Source organism: Mesoplodon bidens (genome assembly GCF_964165515.1).
Source record: "Mesoplodon bidens genome assembly, chromosome: 6".
NCBI classification, from domain to species: domain Eukaryota; kingdom Metazoa; phylum Chordata; class Mammalia; order Artiodactyla; family Ziphiidae; genus Mesoplodon; species Mesoplodon bidens.
Window position 1 is genome coordinate 38646622 of NC_138162.1, and position 20682 is coordinate 38667303.

The 20682-nt window shown below is 39.0% G+C and overlaps 1 protein-coding gene across 1 annotated transcript; it reads left to right on the forward strand.

Moving 5' to 3' along the window:
- Positions 1 to 8167: 8167 nt before the first annotated feature.
- Positions 8168 to 20271, forward strand: PRXL2C (peroxiredoxin like 2C). Its single transcript, XM_081238445.1, has 6 exons — positions 8168 to 8484; positions 8924 to 8992; positions 9881 to 9934; positions 10103 to 10208; positions 14762 to 14893; positions 18830 to 20271. Exons 1-6 carry the CDS (start codon positions 8269 to 8271, stop codon positions 18955 to 18957), a joined length of 705 nt encoding a protein of 234 aa, XP_081094571.1. The 5' UTR covers positions 8168 to 8268; the 3' UTR covers positions 18958 to 20271.
- Positions 20272 to 20682: the final 411 nt, after the last annotated feature.

The following is a 20682-nucleotide window of genomic DNA, read 5'->3' on the forward strand; positions in this document are numbered from 1 at the left end:
ACTGCTGCAGAGCAAAATAAAGAAAAAAGAATGAAAAGAACAGAGGACAGTCTCAGAGACCTCTGGGACAACATTAAACGCACCAACATTCGAATTATAGGGGTTCCAGAAGAAGAAGAGAAAAAGAAAGGGACTGAGAAAATATTTGAAGAGATTATAGTTGAAAACTTCCCTAATATGGGAAAGGAAATAGTTAATCAAGTCCAGGAGGCACAGAGAGTCCCATACAGAATAAATCCAAGGAAAAATATGCCAAGACACATATTAATCAAACTGTCAAAAATTAAACACAAAGAAATCATATTAAAAGCAGCAAGGGAAAAAAAACAAATAACACACAAGGGAATCCCCATCAGGTTAACAGCTGATCTCTCAGCAGAAACTCTACAAGCCAGAAGGGAGTGGCAGGACATAATTAAAGTGATGAAGGAGAGAAACCTGCAACCAAGATTACTCTACCCAGCAAGGATCTCATTCAGATTTGATGGAGAAATTAAAACCTTTACAGACAAGCAAAGGCTGAGAGAGTTCAGCACCACCAAACAAGCTTTACAACAAATGCTAAAGGAACTTCTCTAGGCAAGAAACACAACAGATGGAATATACCTACAATAATGAACCCAAAGCAATTAAGGAAATGGGAATAGGAACATACATATCAATAATTACCTTAAAGGTAAATGGACTAAATGCTCCCACCAAAAGACACAGATTGGCTGAATGGATACAAATACAAGACCCATATATATGCTGTCTACAAGAGACCCACTTCAGACCTAGAGACACATACAGATTGAAAGTAAGGGGATGGAAAAAGATATTCCATGCAAATGGAAATCAAAAGAAAGCTGGAGTAGCAATCCTTATATCAGACAAAATAGACTTTAAAATAAAGACTATTAGAGGAGACAAAGAAGGACACTACATAATGATCAAGGGATCGATCCAAGAAGAAGATATAACAATTGTAAATATTTATGCACCCAACATAGGAGCACCTCAATACATAAGGCAGAGGCTAACAGCCATAAAAGGGGAAATCGACAGTAACACACTCATAGTAGGGGACTTTAACACCCCACTTTCACCAATGGACAGATCATCAAAAATGAAAATAAATAAGGAAACACAAGCTTTAAATGATACATTAAACAAGATGGACTTAATTGATATTTATAGGACATTCCATCCAAAAACAACAGAATACACATTTTTCTCAAGTGCTCATGGAACATTCTCCAGGATAGATCATATCTTGGGTCACAAATCAAGCCTTGGTAAATTTAAGAAAATTGAAATTGTATCAAGTATCTTTTCTGACCACAATGCTATGAGACTAGACATCAATTACAGGAAAAGATCTGTAAAAAATACAAACACATGGAGGCTAAACAATACACTACTCAATAACGAAGTGATCACTGAAGAAATCAAAGAGGAAACAAAAAAATACCTAGAAACAAATGACAATGGAGACACGACGACCCAAAACCTATGGGACGCAGCAAAAGCAGTCCTAAGGGGGAAGTTTATAGCAATACAATCCCACCTTAAGAAACAGGAAACATCTTGAGTAAACAACCTGACCCTGCACCTAAAGCAATTTAAGAAAGAAGAACAAAAAACCCCCAAAATTAGCAGAAGGAAAGAAATCATAAAAATCAGATCAGAAATAAATGAAAAAGAAATGAAGGAAACGATAGCAAAGATCAATAAAACTAAAAGCTGGTTCTTTGAGAAGATAAACAAAATTGACAAACCATTAGCCAGACTCATCAAGAAAAAAAGGGAGAAGACTCAAATCAATAGAATTAGAAATGAAAAAGGAGAAGTAACAACTGACACTGCAGAAATACAAAAGATCATGAGAGATTACTACAAGAAACTCTGCCAATGAAATGGACAACCTGGAAGAAATGGACAAACTCTTAGAAATGCACAACCTGCCAAGACTGAATCAGGAAGAAATAGAAAATATGAATAGACCAATCACAAGCACTGAAATGGAAACTGTGATTAAAAATCGTCCAACAAACAAAAGCCCAGGACCAGGTGGCTTCACAGGCGAATTCTATCAAACATTTAGAGAAGAGCTAACACCCATCCTTCTCAAACTCTTCCAAACAATTTCAGAGGAAGGAACACTCCCAAACTCATTCTACGAGGCCACCATCACCTTGATACCAAAACCAGGCAAGGATGTCACAAAGAAAGAAAACTACAGGCCAATATCACTGATGAACATAGATGCAAAAATCCTCAACAAAATACTAGCAAACAGAATCCAACAGCACATTAAAAGGATCATACACCATGATCAAGTGGGGTTTATTCCAGGAATGCAAGGATTCTTCAATATACGCAAATCAATCAATGTGATACACCATATTAACAAGTTGAAGGAGAAAAACCATATGATCATCTCAATAGATGCAGAGAAAGCTTTCGACAAAATTCAACACCCATTTATGATAAAAACCCTGCAGAAAGTAGGCATAGAGGGAACTTTCCTCAACATAATAAAGGACATATATGACAAACCCACAGCCAACATTGTCCTCAATGGTGAAAAACTGAAACCATTTCCACTAAGATCAGGAACAAGACAAGGCTGCCCACTCTCACCACTCTTATTCAACCTAGTTTTGGAAGTTTTAGCCACAGCAATCAGAGAAGAAAAGGAAATAAAAGGAATCCAAATTGGAAAAGAAGAAGTAAAGCTGTCACTGTTTGCAGATGACATGATACTATACATAGAGAATCCTAAAGATGCTTCCAGAAAACTACTAGAGCTAATCAATGAATTTGGTAAAGTAGCAGGATACAAAATTAATGCACAGAAATCTCTGGCATTCCTGTACACTAATGATGAAAAATCTGAAAGTGAAATCAAGAAAACACTCCCATTTACCATTGCAACAAAAAGAATAAAATATCTAGGAATAAACCTACCTAAGGAGACAGAAGACCTGTATGCAGAAAATTATAAGACACTGATGAAAGAAATTAAAGATGATACAAATAGATGGAGAGCTATACCATGCTCCTGGATTGGAAGAATCAATATTGTGAAAATGACTCTACTACCCAAAGCAATCTACAGATTCAATGCAATCCCTATCAAACTACCACTGGCATTTTTCACAGAACTAGAACAAAAAATTTCACAATTTGTTTGGAAAAACAAAAGACCCCGAATAGCCAAAGCAATCTTGAGAACAAAAAACGGAGCTGGAGGAATCAGGCTCCCTGACATCAGACTATACTACAAAGCCACAGTAATCAAGACAGTGTGGTACTGGCACAAAAACAGAAAGATAGATCAATGGAACAGGATAGAAAGCCCAGAGATAAACCCACGCACATATGGTCAACTTATCTTTGATAAAGGAGGCAGGAATGTACAGTGGAGAAAGGACAGCCTCTTCAATAAGTGGTGCTGGGAAAACTGGACAGGGACATGTAAAAGTATGAGATTAGATCATTCCCTAACACCATACACAAAAATAAGCTCAAAATGGATTAAAGACCTAAATGTAAGGCCAGAAACATCAAACTCTTAGAGGAAAACATAGGCAGAACACTCTATGACATAAGTCACAGCAAGATCCTTTTGGACCCACCTCCTAGAGAAATGGAAATAAAAACAAAGATAAACAAATGGGACCTAATGAAACTTCAAAGCTTTTGCACAGCAAAGGAAACCATAAACAAGACCAAAAGACAACCCTCAGAATGGGAGAAAATATTTGCAAATGAAGCAACTGACAAAGGATTAATCTCCAAAATGTATAAACAGCTCATGCAGCTCAATAGCAAAAAAACAAACAACCCAATCCAAAAATGGGCAGAAGACTTAAATAGGCATTTCTCCAAAGAAGATATACAGACGGCCAACAAACACATGAAAGAATGCTCAACATCATTAATCATTAGAGAAATGCAAATCAAAACTACAATGAGATATCATCTCACACCAGTCAGAATGGCCATCATCAAGAAATCTAGAAACAATAAATGCTGGAGAGGGTGTGGAGAAAAGGGAACACTCTTGCACTGCTGGTGGGAATGTGAATTGGTACAGCCACTATGGAGAACAGTATGGAGGTTCCTTAAAAAACTAAAAATAGAACTACCATATGACCCAGCAATCCCACTACTAGGCATATACCCTGAGAAAACCATAATTCAAAAAGAGTCATGTACCACAATGTTCATTGCAGCTCTAATCACAATAGCCCGGAGCTGGAAACAACCTAAGTGTCCATCATCGGATGAATGGATAAAGAAGATGTGGCACATATATACAATGGAATATTACTCAGCCATAAAAAGAAACGAAACTGAGCTATTTGTAACGAGGTGGATAGACCTAGGGTCTGTCATACAGAGTGAAGTAACTCAGAAAGAGAAAGACAGGGCTTCCCTGGTGGCGCAGTGGTTGAGAGTCCACCTGCCGATGCAGGGGACACGGGTTCGTGCCCCGGTCCGGGAAGATCCCACATGCCATGGAGCAGCTGGGCCCGTGAGCCATGGCCGCTGAGCCTGCGCATCCGGAGCCTGTGCTCCGCAACGGGAGAGCCCACAACAGTGAGAGGCCCGCGTACCGCAAAAAAAAAAAAAAAAGAAAGAGAAAGACAAATACCGTATGCTAACACATATATATGGAATTAAAAAAAAAATGTCATGAAGAACCTAGGGGTAAAATGGGAATAAAGACACAGACCTACTTGAGAATGGACTTGAGGATATGGGGAGGGGGAAGGGTAAGCTGTGACAAAGCGAAAGAGAGGCATGGACATATATACACTACCAAACATAAGGTAGATAGATAGTGGGAAGCAGCCGCATAGCACAGGGAGATCAGCTCGGTGCTTTGTGACCACCTGGAGGGGTGGGATGGGGAGGGTGGGAGGGAGGGAGATGCATGAGGGAAGGGATGTGGGAACCGATGTATATATATGACTGATTCACTTTGTTATAAAGCAGAAACTAATAATAAAAAAAATATCCTGTAATAAACCATAATGGAAAAGAATATGAAAAAATATATATACATATATATGTATATATATATATATGTATAACTGAATCACTTTGCTGTATACCAGAAACTAACACAAATTGTAAATCAACTATACTTCAATAAAAAAAGAAATGGACAAAAACCAAATAATTATTTAATCATAACTCTAATAAATGCTTTAAAAAAAAAAAGTGTGCAGTGTACCAAATAACCAGAAGTTAGGAGGTCAGGAAAATTTGATAAGTTGGAATATTTGATGGTCTGGAATATATGATGTACCAAGTAACATATTCCCAGGTTCAACCAGGAAGTTTTGGGGAGCTTTGACCAGCTATTGGTCACAGTGTGAAGACAGTGTGGTTAGAGTCAGTGGTTAGCATCTAAACCAAGGAAACCTGGGCATCTACTGTCAGGTAAGGCTCACCCCTGGAATAATGTGAATGAAATAGAGCTGGCTGGGTGTTAGGTTGATGGGTTTCTGTGGACTGGCAAGCCTGCAGTGGCATATGTCCTCTGAGCTCTGCCCTGCTTGTTTCAGACAGTGGGAAACACCATTTCCGTAAGGCGCTGTGACTACCTTGCTCCCATTCATACTAGATCCACGCCAGATGGTGAAAGCTCTCTTAGCGCCACCCTATCTTGCACATTCCATGCATTCACCAGTCAGACAATATTCATGGAGGCCTACAGTGTGCCAGGCCTTGCGCCAGTCTGCGAAGATATTACAGTGCTGCAGAAGGCAAGGAGCTTACTGTCTGATTCAAAGCTTTCCAAACTTTCTTGGTTCACAGTAGTTTATTTCTTGGTATCAGCAGTTTATTCACAGCACCCTTAGGCCAAAAGAAATTCCTATCAGTTTCTTTTATTTGGAAGTTAGATCCAAACAACTTAATAAGTATTTATGTCTGAACAACTTAGTAGCTATTTGAAGATACAACTATAAATTAAAAGAAAAAGTAATATTTTTATTTCATCCCAGAGTGTGCCTGCCTGTTGGACACTGCACAACTTCTCCAATCTTGGAATCAGACTGGACATCCCCAACCTCATTCCCTAAACACAGTGATTTTTGTGCGGTTCTAGTTTTTTTTTTTAATTTTTAAAATTTTTTATTTATTTATTTTTGGCTGCATTGGGTCTTCATTGCTGTGCAGGCTTTCTCTAGTTGTGGCGAGCGGGGGCTACTCTTCGTGTGGTGCTTGGGCTTCTCACTGCAGTGGCTTCTCTTGTTGCAGAGCACGGGCTCTAGGCACGCGGGCTTCAGTAGTTGTGGCACGTGGGCTTCAGGAATTGTGGCTCACGGGCTCTGGAGCACAGGCTCAGTAGTTGTGGTGCACAGGCTTAGTTGCTCCGCGGCATGTGGGATCTTCCCGGACCAGGGATCAAACCTGTGTCCCCTGCATTGGCAGGCAGATTCTTATTCACTGCACCACCAGGGAAGCCTGTGCAGTTCCAGCTTTTTATCACAACTGTTAGAAACCCAACTTGGTAAAGATATGACATTATTCAAAGAAATATAGTGGAAAAGAAATGTAGTCTAATGTGAAATCATGTACTATCTCCACTCACAAGCAGGATGTCAGGAGGATAACCTCTGCTTCCCTCAAGTATTTAAAATATCCTGCTGTGCCCCTGAGAGTGCATCGGTGGCACCCCAGCACTGGTGGAACATGACTTAGAAACAGTTCTATGATTAGAAATGTCCAAACCCACAGCAGAGTGTCTCAAACTGGGAGCACTTAAATGTGTGTTCAATAATGTATGTCTTCACACATCTGAAAGCCAGAGGATTCAGGATCAGTCTCTCCTGCACTTTGGGGCAGAGTGAAATTGGTCCCTTTTACCTCACTAGCACTCTGCCCTTGATAAGTGTGATCCTGAAGGGGTTCCACTAGACAAATACCATAAACAGAGGATCATATTTTCTGAACCACAAATCCAGAAACAAGGGTGGGTGAACTTATAAAGACAAAGAACCTGAATGCTGTCTGGACACATGGTCACCATCTATGAGAAACCCCAGTGCAAGACCAACCTCCAAGTCCAGGACCAGCTGACTCTCAGAGTCTGCAGAAATTCTTAAATTCCTCTATGCCTGCTTGCCTGCAGCCTGCCCCAGGAGAAATTAAGGTAGAACAGAGCCATTTAACTCCATCTTCCTCATCCCTCTCAATCCATCATTTACACACACACACACACACACACACACACACACACACACACACACAGAGTTATATCACTTGAGGGGCCTGGTAAACAGCTTTAGCAAAAAAAGTCTGAAGAAAGGACATGGACTCCTGAAACACCCTAGCACATTTACAAATAGATTTATTATACCTGCTCTTAAAAAATATAACTGAGGGAATTTTCTCAAGTGATAGCAATGGTCCATATTTCTATAGGATTGTGGATAACGGGTGGATAATCAAGCAAAACTCACCTAACTGTGGACAGACGCACAGATTCTGACAGAGTAAAATAGAATCTAGGTGGTGGATATAGGAGTGTTCCCTGTAAAATTCTTTCAACTTTTTGGGCATGTTTTAAAATTTTCATGATAAAATTTTGGCAAATTTTTAAATTTAAACATTTAATTAAAAAATAAAATTTAACTCCACTTAAGATTTGTACATTACAATGTATGTTAATGATACCTGCAAAAAAACAAACAAACAAAAAAGCACGAGAATTGAGGAGGGAGTGGGTTAAAAACAGACTAGAAGGAAAAACAAATCTATCGGATCATAAATATGGATGTGCTTGGTAACTGGTTCTCTTGAACAAATAAGAACTCACTTCGACCCAGGCGGCTACGGAGAGCAGGGTTTGCTTTCTTCCTAATTAACTCCTTTCTCGGCTTGGATCTGTCTGTCTCTCTCTCTGTATCTCCCTACCATGAGTGGCTGAGTCAGAAAACGCGACAGCGATTCCGTACCTTCCCGGAGCTTCGGAACCACCGGAGCTGCGTACAGAGACTTGGCGGGGCCTAACCTGGAAGACAACATGTGCGCCCCGGCTTGCCCCCGCTCCCCTCACTCTCCCCGGGCGCCACAGCGGGTCTTGACCTCAAGCAACTCCGCGCCGTGCGCCCCGCCCCGCCGTGCGCCCCGCCCCTCCAGTACGGCCCGCCCCACCAGTACGGCCCGCCCCACCAGTGCGGCCGGCTCCTTACGCCCAGCTTGGGTAGCGACCCGGCCCACCAAAGATTCTGACCCCCACCCTCGCGAACCAAGGGCCCGCGGATGCAGGGCGCGATGGCCGCCCCAATCGTGGCCCCGGTCACGCGGCAGATCAGCGGCCGCGCCGCCCCAGCCCCAGTCCCAGTCCCAAGCGGCCCCGAGAGCGGGCAGCCCCTGGCCGCCTCCGTGGCCGACCTGCCGGTGCTGGACGCCTCCGGGAGGCGGGTGCTGTTTGGCGCGCTGTTCCGGGAGCGCCGGGCTGTAGTGGTCTTCGTGCGGGTGAGCGCGGGCTGCGGGACGATCCGGAGCAGGGACCTCACCCGCAGGCTGGGACGGAGGTTGCTTCCACGGCCTCCGCTGGGGGGTGGTTACATCGGGCCCCTGGACGGGTCCAGGGCCCGAGAGCAGAGCCCGCCGGGCCTGGCCCTTCCCGTGATCATCCACGAGAAGCTTCCGGAATGCGAACTGCTCCTCTCGCTTCCTTGAACGGGAATGGAAAAGCAGCCCGTCAAGTCAAGGCATTTTCTCAGCGAGCGAAGAGGCCTAGCACAGACTGGGTGCGGCCTAATTTCAATGCATATTTGGGCGCCCCGACACCTCTTTCTTCCCGTCTTGGGTGTTGTGTTAATTAGCATCACGCATAATGAAGTACTTGGTCCTTCTGACCCCGGGGGTGTTAGTTGCTAACTTGTCCTTTTTGCCCGTATTGGGATTTCAGCATTTCCTGTGTTACATCTGCAAGGAATATGTAGATGATCTGGCCAAAATCCCCAAGAGTTTCTTACAAGTAAGTTTCCTGAGAGTGAGCAGCAGCGAGCCCTGCTTCAGGGTGGCCTTGTGAAAATCACCTGCCAATTATAAGGAGTGCAACGGGATGAGATGCGGAGTGCACCACCTCTCCAGCGCAGACACTCACAAACACAGATTCTCACCATCCCACACATCTCTCCAACACCTCCAAAAAGGGGAGGCACGCGTTAGAAGTCTATTTCTGGCCTATTCATTATTGCCTGGTTATAAACATACTAACCGTAATAATAATTTTGATGTTACCTAATAACCTACCTGTTCTCAAATGTTGATTGATAATGACCAAAAACAGAAATGCTAAAAATATCTCCTTCCCTTTATTTTTGTAATAAAGATACTCCAAATAGTTGTTCGTTATAGGAAAATACTAATATATCTTAAAGGTGAAAATTTGTATTGTTAATGGAATGCATGTTCCACATTGGTCTGACAACCAGGTGTGTTTCTTCAGGCATATAGAGGTTTGTCCCCAGCTGAGCTTTTGAGTGAACGCATTGGGTAGATTTTGTAAAACTAAGATCTATTTTCAGCAGACCTTATCAATTGAGATATGAAAGAATAAAATTGTCTGATTAAATAACCCTACTTTAATAGTTTTTATTCTTGTTTAATGTTTGCCTTTGGGGGAAGTGTAGAAAACTACTGAATATATTTTGAAATCCTTACTTAGCAAAAGAATCATCTGAATTAATTGAACATTTTAGCATACATCTCTTTGCTTTGACTCACACAATTTTGCTCTTTATACCATTCTTCTAGAAGCCTATAGGTGGCATTAGAATGGAACAAAAGAGTTGGATTAGGGGAAATTGTATGAAACATGTGATTTCCAATAATATGTACATATCTTTTTTCTCTCCTAAAGGAAGCAAATGTCACTCTTATAGTGATTGGACAGTCATCCTACCATCATATTGAGGTAAATATATAGCAAATTGGGACTCTAACAGGTTAAATCTCTTTCAGACATAAAAATTATATTATTTGAATCACTAAATGTAGGCTAAATTTGCTAAAATTAAGTCAGATTATCACTATTTTTCTCCCATTTCTTTTAATAAAAATTCCAACTATACTTTTTTTTCAGCCTTTCTGTAAACTGACTGGGTATTCTCATGAAATCTATGTTGATCCTGAGAGAGAAATTTATAAAAGATTGGGAATGAAAAGAGGTGAAGAAATTACCTCCTCAGGTAAGACATAATATGTCTCAAGTAGAAAACACTAATGGTGTATTTCACATTTCACATATGCATATATATGCATAGGGGAACAAATGGTAAATTCATAAATCAGCCTGCTTTTTATGATTCTAGTAAGTGATCCAGATTCATGAGACTCTAAAAGATTCATTTCCTGGATGTAATGACATGGAAGGCTGTTGGCAAAGTACTAAATGAATGAAAAATGCAAGTTGCAGAGCAGTGTTTTTAGTATGATTCCATTTTTGTAAAAATAAAAACCATTTTCATAAAGATCTATACTATATATGTGTGAAATGAAAAATGTTTTAAAAGATATTGCAATGATTACCCCAAGGCATGGGAATGAGAAAAGTGGCTTTTGAATTTTTTACAATAAGTACATTTTACTTTTGTAATTACAAGAAAAATAATATTGCTTAAGTTAATATATTTTCATACCTCAACACCATGGCTTTGAACGCTCTATGTTCTTTAATAGATGAAATCTTAGTTTTCATTTAAAGCCCAACTCAAAGGGGCTCTTAATAGCTCTTCAAGCAGAAGTAATTGCTTCCTTCATTGTATTTTAATAGCACCTTGTACTCGATTATATACTCTATAATTGCACTTAAGGTGGTGGGTAGTATAGTTAGTTGAAAAGTTTGATGTTTTATTCATCTTTATATGGTCCATATTCCCTGCCCTTACACAATTCTTTACAATTAAGAGTATAATAAGCTTTAGGTGAACTATTTACATATATTTTAGGTAGAAAGAACTTGGCTTCTGAAATACCAAATAAGAGAACTCAACTTGAACTCAAATCGCTTATTTTCAACAAATGCTGAGAATGACACCCATGGCACCCACTGTGTTGGATGTTCCTGGGAGGACTGTGATAAAAGACACAGCCCCTGCCAACCCAATGCTCATAATCTATTCTGGGAGACAGAAGCAAACAGTCAACTACATTACAGTTTAGGGCTCATAAAAGAGGAGAGCATGTACTGGCAATACCTATAATGCAGAAATGCCTATAACACCAGAAATGCACAGGGAGAGAAGAATCTGGGAAGGCTTCTTAGAGGCGGTGTTGTCTAAGCTCATTCTTTTTTTTTTTTTTTTTTTTTTTTTCTTTTTGCGGTATGCGGGCCTCTCACTGTTGTGGCCTCTCCCGTTGCGGAGCACAGGCTCCGGACGCGCAGGCCCAGAGGCCATGGCTCACGGGCCCAGCCGCTCCGCGGCATATGGGATCCTCCCAGACCGGGGCACGAACCCGTATCCCCTGCATCGGCAGGCGGACTCTCAACCACTGCGCCACCAGGGAGGCCCCATAAGCTCATTCTTTAAGGAGTTAGCTGGGTCAAGTGAGGCTGGGAATGGTGCAGCTGATGGAAAGTAGCACACGCAAAAGCACACAGGTATGAAAAAATGTGACTGTTGGAGAAGTGCAGTTCCCTGTGTCTGGCCAGAGTCTAGGAGCCAGTTGGGGGATTGTGTGAGCCAGGGGACTGAGTCTGGGAGCATGGCAAGGAGTTTGGATTTGTTCTGGAGGCAGTGGGGGAGTCATAAAAGAATTATATTTGAGTGGAGAAGTGATACAGTCTTGTTGCCAGGTGGAGGAGCAATTGGAATGTGCCAAACAGGAGTCGTTGATATTCTTGACAAGTTTGTAGTAATAGGCTAGAAAGAAATGACACGGCCTGAAGTAGGGATGCAGAGGGACAGATCACAGAGCTACTTATGAGGTAGAGTTGACAGGATCCCTTTACTGAAGTTTTTAAAGAAAGCAACCTAAACTTTATTAAAACCAATTATGAGGTAGCATAAATACAGAATTTGCTCTTTTTTTCCCCTCTCTTTTTAGTATAGGAAATTGCAACAGTACAGGTTGTGAACCTTTGTCTTTGGTAGACTGTTTTCCTGTGCTATAGCAGAGTCTCAGCATGTGTAAGGTCTGTTTGTCATTTAGCCACTTTAGATATAAAGTGTGAGTTTCACTTTAGTAACACCTCACCATTCATTGCCTCAATAAAGATGTGGAATTGCAAAGAAAACAGATGAATTTAAAGCAAAATACATGTTTGTGATTATAAGAGAGAGTGTATTCAAATCATTTAAACTCCTTTGATCTGTGTTAAAGTACTGTATTTCCAAACAGAAAACATTAGGTTCTCACAAAATAATTTTTTGAAGTTCCTGCCTGAAAAAGCACAAATCTCAGAATCAGTTTCAGAATAATCCTACTTGAAAATTATGACACTGAAAATAAAATATAATAATTTAAAATTATTTTATAAATTTTAAAGTTTATAAAGTTTATAAAGACAAAGAGTAAGAAAATAAAGCCACTAAATTCAAGGGAGTAATGCGTTTACCCAGTATTTCATTTTGCCTTACCATAAGCCACTTTATGGTGTTAAATCTACAATGATTACAGTAGACAGCACATAAGCACAATGCAGAAAACATGCCTCTTATAATACTTACTTAATCTAATGTTTCAAGTTAAAATTCTGGTCTTGAGTCCAAGAATCAAACTAAGAGGAAAAAATGAAAAACGAGTTTTACACATAACTAAATTCGTACTAGCAAAATTAGATTGTGCTTTACAGCAAAGATTGTGAAATTCTAGGTTGTGAAATCTTCAATTGAATTTCTAAAATTTCAGAAATGTTAAATGACCCTTCTTCAGACATGAGGAGATAGTTTGGATTTATGAACATCTATTTTAAGTGTAAAATCCTAAAAAATGGTAAACTTTAGTCCTTTACTCATGTCTCTAAGCTAATGAGCCTGTATTTGTTTCTTGGTGAGATGAATGTCCATCCTAATATAAACATGAAAGAAATAGAAAAGTTGGAGAGATAAAGGAAATAATAGGTATCTGGAAATATTAAGAAGTCGGGCAGGTCAAAGGCAGCATAATCATCAAAATAAAAAGCAAAAAGCACTAGTAGGAACTGACTGCAGGGCTGAGGGTTGGGCTCTGTGCTGCGACCCGGCAGAAGAAGATGAATGGGACTGGTAACTGCTGTACACTGGTGGACGTGCACCCGGAGGGGCAGACGGTGGGCAAGAGGACCTGGGCCATGGTGTCTTGCTGCTCAACCAGTCATTCTCTGGCCTCAGAACTGGTGGAGTCCAAAATTTAAAAAAACTAAAAAGACATAAAAGGCAGGGATAGGAAAAAGATAAGTTACAAGAAAGGTAAAGACTGAGTTTTTTAACTCAAAGGGAGTGGAGGACTTCCCCGGTCACGCAGTGGTTAAGAATCCGCCTGCCAATGCAGGGGACGCGGGTTCGAGCCCTTGTCCGGGAAGATCCCACATGCCGCGGAGCAACTAAGCCCATGTGCCACAACTACTGAGCGTGCGCTCTACAGCCCATGAGCCACAACTTCTGAGACCATGTGCTGCAACTACTGAAGCAACAAGAGAAACCACTGCAATGAGAAGCCCACGCATCACAACGAAGAGTAGCCCCCACTAGCAGCAACTAGAGAAAGCCTGCGCGCAGCAACAAAGACCCAACCCGGCCAAAAATAAATAAATAAATAAAATATTAAATTACTTTTAAAAAAGGAGGGGGGAGTGGAAGTGAAGTATCAGTTACTGTGAGAAAGGAAATAGAAAAACTGACAGCCAAGCAAAGATGGAGTGGTAGCTATAGTTGCTATTGTTACAGCTAAACTGCAAAGTCTCAGTAGCATAACATGGGAGAAGGTTCTTTTTCTTTCACATTTCAAGAAGGGTATATCTATTGCGTGCTTCTCCAAGCAGCAATTCGGGGACACAGTAGGAAAGACTCAGGCCCTTTCCATCTTGTGGCTCTGCCATTGTCAATCCAATCTTCGAAGGATGTAGAAGAAACATGGAGAATCACTCCCTGAGAGGTTTTTAAGAGGTGCCCTGGAAGTGGCACACATCATTTTACTCATTGGTTAGAGTGTAGTCACATAGCCGTACCAAACTCCAGGAAATGTTTAGCTGTGGTCCCAGAAAGAGGAAACGGGTTTTGACAAGCGTATAACAGTCTGTGCCACAATGTCTCCTGAAGAGGAATGTAGTTATCTATTAGTTGGTAAGAGACTAAACAAAACATAAATGGGGAATTAAAAAGGAAAGCACTACCAGTTTGACAAGTCTGTAGCTGACATTTTTCTGTGGCAGAAAATGATCTGGGTCTGTCATCACTTCTTCCTTTAAAGCAGTAGTTCTCAACTGGGAACAATTTTGACCCCTCCCCCCAGGGGACAGTTGGCATTGTCTGGAGACATTTTCAGTTGTCACAACTTGGTGAATGGTGGTTGCAATGGCATCTAGTAGGTACAGAGAGCAAGGGTGATGGTAATCACCCCACATTGCACAGGACAAAGAATTATCTGGTCTAAAACATCAGTTGTGAAAGGCTGAGAACTATTCTTTGAAGGAAGAAAAAAAGACAAGTCAAAAGTAAGATGACTCATAAGAAAGAGACTGTTTTCTAGAAATACTAACGTTATCTTAATATCTAATCAAATATAAAATGACAACTTCTAAAGACAATTCCTAATATTTCAGGACAGAGCCCCCATATAAAATCAAATATACTCTCAGGAAGCATTCGGAGCCTGTGGCGGGCAGTGACTGGCCCTCTTTTTGATTTTCAAGGAGATCCAGCTCAGCAAGGTGGAACACTCATTTTAGGTCCAGGTAAGCATCAAAGCCCAGCTTCAGCAGTACACTTCTCGTGCTTTTTAGAAGTCCAGAGGCCATCCACTTTCTTCATAAAATAGCCACCATGTAAAAATGGGCAACTGGACATGGTAACAGTCAGGATGCTGTGCTTTCATAGGGGTCATCGTTTGTTTTCAAATGCTCCTGTGTATTTTTGATGTTTGTTTACTGGATGTAATGTGGCCATGATTCCATACCTGAGTGATTACAGGTATTTGGGATAGAAGAAATCAGCAGTGGTTTGGTGACTTGTATGTGGCTATAACACTCTTTAAAAATTTCAGTGGAGGTGAACATTTTCAAATGGGAGAAAACCATCAAGAACTTTTTTTTGTCAATAGAAGGATCAAATCTAGTTATTTATATCTAACAAAACTAGCAGACTTGCCCTATGTCAGAAAGGAAGTCAAGGGGAATTCCCTGGCAGTCCAGTGGTTCGGACTCAGTGCTTCCACTGCAGGGGGCATGGGTTCAATCATGGTCAGGGAATTAAGGTCCTGCATGCTGAGCAGCGTAGCCAAAAAAAAAAGGAAGAAAGTCAGTCCCAGGGGCAGCTTATTCTGTGAGCTTATTCAGTTACTCTAAGCTGCATCCTTTAAATAGCTTTCTTTTTTTATTTAATTTAATTTTTATTCTATATTGGAGTATAGTTGATTTACAATGTTGTGTTAGTTTCAGGTGTACAGCAGAGTGATTCAATTATACTTATAGATATATCCATTCTTTTTCAGATTCTTTTCCCATATAGGTTATTACAGAATATTGAGTAGAGTTCCCTGTGCTATACAGTAGGTCCTTGTTGATTATCTATTTTGTATATAGTCTTGTGTATATGTTAATCCCAAACTCCTAATTTATCCCTCCCCCCCACCTTTCCCCTTTGGTAACCGTAAGTTTGTTTTTGAAGTCTGTGAGTCTGTTTCTGTTTTGTAAATAAGTTCATTTATATATTTTTTAGATTCCACATATAAGTAATATCATATGATATTTGTCTTTCTTTGTCTGACTTACTTCATTTAGTATGATAATTCCTAGGTTCATCCATGTAGCTGCAAATGGCATTATTTCATTCTTTTTTGTGGCTGAGTAATATCCCATTGTATAAATGTACCACATCTTCTTTATCCATTCATCTGTCCATGGACATTTAGGTTGCTTCCATGTCCTGGCTATTGTAAATAGTTCTGTAATGAACATTGGGGTGCATGTATCTTTTCGAATTATGGATTTCTCTGGATATATGAATAGGAGTGGGATTGCTGGATCATAAGGTGGTTCTATATTTAGTTTTTTAAGGAACCTCCATACTGTTCTCCATAGTGGTTGTACCAATTTACATTCCCACCAACAGTGTAGGAGGGTTCCCTTTTCTCCACACCCTCTCCAGCATTTATTGTTTGTAGACTTTTTGATGATGGCCATTCTGACTGGTGTGAGGTGATAACTTCATTGTAGTTTTGACTTGCATTTCTCTAATAATTAGCAATGTTGAGCATCTTTTTGTGTGCTTTTTGGCCATCTGTATGTCTTCTTTGGAGAAATTTAGATCTTCTGCCCATTTTTTTATTGGGTTGTTGTTTTGATATCGAGCTGCATGAGCTGTTTGTATATTTTGGAGATTAATCCCTTGTGGGTTGCTTCGTTTGGACATATTTTCTCCCTTTCTGTGGGTTGTCTTTTCATTTTGTTTATGGTTTCCTTTGCTGTGCAAAAACTTTTAAGTTTAATTAGGTCCCATTTGTTTATTTTTGTTTTTATTTTCATTACTCTAGGAGGTGGATTCAAAAGATATTGCTGTGATTTATGTCAAAGAATGTTCTGCCTGTGTTTTCCTCTAGGAGTTTTATAGTATCCAGTCTTACATTTAGGTCTTTAATCCATTTTGAGTTTACTTTTGTATATGGTGTTAGAAAATGTTCTCATTTCATTCTTTTATATGTGGCTGTCCATTTTTCCCAGCACCCCTTATTGAAGAAACTGTCTTTTCTCCATTGTATATTCTTTCCTCCTTTGTGGTAGATTAATTGACCATAGGTGCATCGGTTTATTTCTGGGCTGTCTACCCTGTTCCATTGATCTATAAATAGTTTTACTGATCAATTTGTACCACCTGAAATTCCTTTGGCTTCCCTCTACTAAATGGTTAGGCATTGGATCTCTACCATGTTCAAGTATTGCAGTCAGGGACAAACACCCAAAAAGCCTAAATCACTGTGTTGTAAACTGATTCTTCTTGGCTCTTCTTCATGTTTAAAACTGTTCATATTAGTGAGCATAGCTTCCACAGGTTATAAAATTAACATTTACTTTAATAAATTCCAGATGTCTATAAGGAAGTCTTTAGAAGGAGGATTTTGACCAAATATCATAACTTTTTTGGTTTTTTGCACCTTTAGAAGGAGGATTTTGACCAAATATCATAACTTTTTTGGTTTTTTTGTACCTTTAGAAGGAGGATTTTGACCAAATATCATAACTTTTTTGGTTTTTTGCACCTTTAGAAGGAGGATTTTGACCAAATATCATAACTTTTTTGCAGCTGGAACACTATAGCTAGCTAAAATCTTTCATTTTTATTTAATCTCCCTTTAGCTCTCTCTCATGAATTTACACTAGTTAGACTAGCCAAAAAAAAAAGCCTTGTTTTTTTAGAATATATCCTGTAAATTAGCCCAGAATGACACTGAGCCATATTTCTGAATGAATTATTTCCATCCTCAGACTTGTAAGGCATTATTTTTTGAGTCCCTCATCTCCAGGTTTCAGAATCATTTGAGCACACATTCTGTTGTGTGAGAATGAAGAGCATACAGAAAGCATCATTTGTGTGCCAAGTTGGGAGCAGACTTAATAAAGAGAAAAGTTTGATACTACGCATTGGAAAAATTGTAGCTCATTTAAGGAAAGAGCTGGGTTTACTTACTTATTTATACAAATCTCTTACACGGTTAACCAAGTATTTCATTTTGCCTTATTTGATAATACGCCAGTTTATGATATTAAATCTACAGTGATTACTGTAGACAGCAGATAAATACAATGCAGAAAACATGCCTCATAATATTTACTAATCTAATGTTTTAAGTTAAAATTCTGGTCTTGAGTCCAAGAATCAAAGTAAACAGAACACAAACTATAAAGTACGACTATTTGGGCTTCCCTGGTGGCGCAGTGGTTGAGAGTCTGCCTGCCGATGCAGGGAACGCGGGTTCGTGCCCCGGTTCGGTCTGGGAGAATCCCACATGCTGTGGAGCGGCTGGGCCCGTGAGCCATGGCCGCCGAGCCTGCGCGTCCGGAGCCTGTGCTCCGCAACGGGAAAGGGCACAGCAATGAGAGGCCCGCGTACCGGAAAAAAAAAAAAAAAATTACAACTATTTTTTGAGCAGATAAAAGAATTGTGAACATCTAAGTGTATTGTAACCGATTGTCTTAATGCCCTTATTTTTTTCAGCCTCTTTTGGTCTATGGTTATAATGTAGCTAGCCTATTAAACCAGTATTTGGGAGTGAATTTTTTAAGGAAGTGGTTTATTCTATTATTACATTTAAGAAACAGATGATTTTCCAGCTTGATATTTATGCTAGGTCCATATTCTGCCTGTCTGTTTGACAGGATATTTTATTTAATTACATTTAATGAAACCTAACAAATGGTTATAATTTAAGAATCTTTCCCCTTGGATCTCATAAAACATTACTTATTAGCCTTATTTAATGAAAACTTTTGTCATGCTTTATTACCTTAATTAAAAATTATTATGTCATTATATAGAGAATATTATGTACTCCAGGTAAATAATTTTTTCTTTTGGACTAATTTAAAGTTAAAATGCTTCCTTGATTCTAGTAAGCAATAAATCTAATGAATAACACTCTATGTCAACCTTTACCTTTTATTCTTATTCTCTTCTAGGTAACAACATCCATTTTATACACCGTGATAGGAATAGGTTGGATCACAAACCCATCAACTCTGTTTTACAGCTTGTAGGAGTTCAGCACGTGGACTTTACAAGCAGACCTTCAGTTATCCATGTGTGACATTACAGACTCTGTCGCTTTCAAATGGACCTTGGGATATGACCTCAATTGTGGGAATGTAGTATACTTGTGCAGTGCCTAACTTGTTGGCTCTTCCCAGGCTTTGAGGAGTTATGAAACCATAAAGAGACCATGTACCACCAGTTGAATAGCATGCTGAGAGGCATCAGTTGTCAAAAATGTGATATATATTTATAATTTTATAGCTTTTAAAGTTTTATTTTCTATAAAAATTTTTGTAAAAAAATTAAATTTTATTTTTGCAAAATAAAACTTTAAAAGCTATAAAATTATAAATACCATTTTTTATTTTACATTATGATATATTGATTCAATGAAGGTTTTTTTGGCCATTAAAATCATAAATTCTTATGAAGAACATATAAGGAGAAAGGGAAGCAACCCAAGACCATTTTATCCATTGGGAAAAGCAGGATCTCAAATTCTGTAAACAGTATAATCATATTTTTGTATGTATATGTTTATATTTTTGTATGCTTAGAAAGAAAGACAGGAAGTAAACACACCAGAGTATCACCAGTTAAGTATCTCTAGGTGGTAGGATTACAAGTGTTTTTATTTTCTTTTCCGTACTTTTTTATATTTCCCAACTATTCTATAATGAACATGATTCATCTTTTTGGCAAGGAAAAGGTCTTTAAAATTATACGAAGAATATATCCCTACATAGCAAGTTCCACAAAGGTACAATTATATAGGCTGCAGTCCACAAGTTTCTATCCTGATTGCTTTACTCAGAGGAAATACAGCAAATCGAACCTACACAGAACCTGTGTTCACAGCATCTTGACCACACACCCACCGTCCATTTCACTAGGATTTTGTTTGGGGCAACGGGGGCAGGGGTTGCTGGTAAAAGGAGAAAAATATGTTTTAGATATTTAAGATATGTATAATCAGTATGCTTTCTGAAAGGAAATTTTAAGAATTGTTTAAACTAAAAACCAAAAAAACTTTGTAATTTAAATGTACACTGTGGTTTGGTTGTATATTCCTGGACAGTTTCTACTTCTCACCTCCAAGTTTCTTTTATTTAGTAGACTATTGTCATCTTTTATTTTTCTGGAATCATAATATGTTTTGTTGGAAGTGTCCCAGGAATTCTGATGAAGAGTACAGCAAAATTAATTTGTAATTATTAGCAAGTATAATACTGCTTTGAACTTATACAAGCATATGGAGTCATACACAAAATATAAATTTAAAGTGTCCAAAAATTTGAATCTATTTTCATGTGTATATATATGGAAAATCATGTTTTTAATCAATAAAAATGCATTATAAAAGTTAAAATTAAGGTATTTTGTGCTATTTTTTATAGTAAGGAGACTAGTGGCCCAGATCCTTCTACTGATTTTAGACTTAAAACTGCTGAATCATAGCTTACACAAAATTTATATATTTACATTTATAATGTACATTATGTATATACATTATAAAAATGTACACCACATTTTTTAAGATACATAAATGTTCTTTATGTGGTTTCATGGAGGAACAGTTACATAAATACAGTGCAGTAGTAAATTGCCTACCCGAACAAACATTTAATATAAAAATTACTTATAATAGGTGCTGTGAAACATATACTCCATATCCAATAATGTACTGGACGCAAAATTTTGAAAAACCTTTTGGTGATAAATATGTAGAAGTGCTGAATAAAATAATAACATCTAACAGTTTTGTGGGGCTAATTATTTG

Coding starts and splice junctions, on each gene's coding strand:
- PRXL2C (XM_081238445.1), top strand. CDS start 8,269: ATGCAGGGCGCGATGGCCGCCCCAATCGTGGCCCCGGTCACGCGGCAG. Junction 8,485..8,923: donor CTGTAGTGGTCTTCGTGCGG/GTGAGCGCGGGC, acceptor TTGGGATTTCAG/CATTTCCTGTGTTACATCTG. Junction 14,894..18,829: donor AACACTCATTTTAGGTCCAG/GTAAGCATCAAA, acceptor ATTCTCTTCTAG/GTAACAACATCCATTTTATA.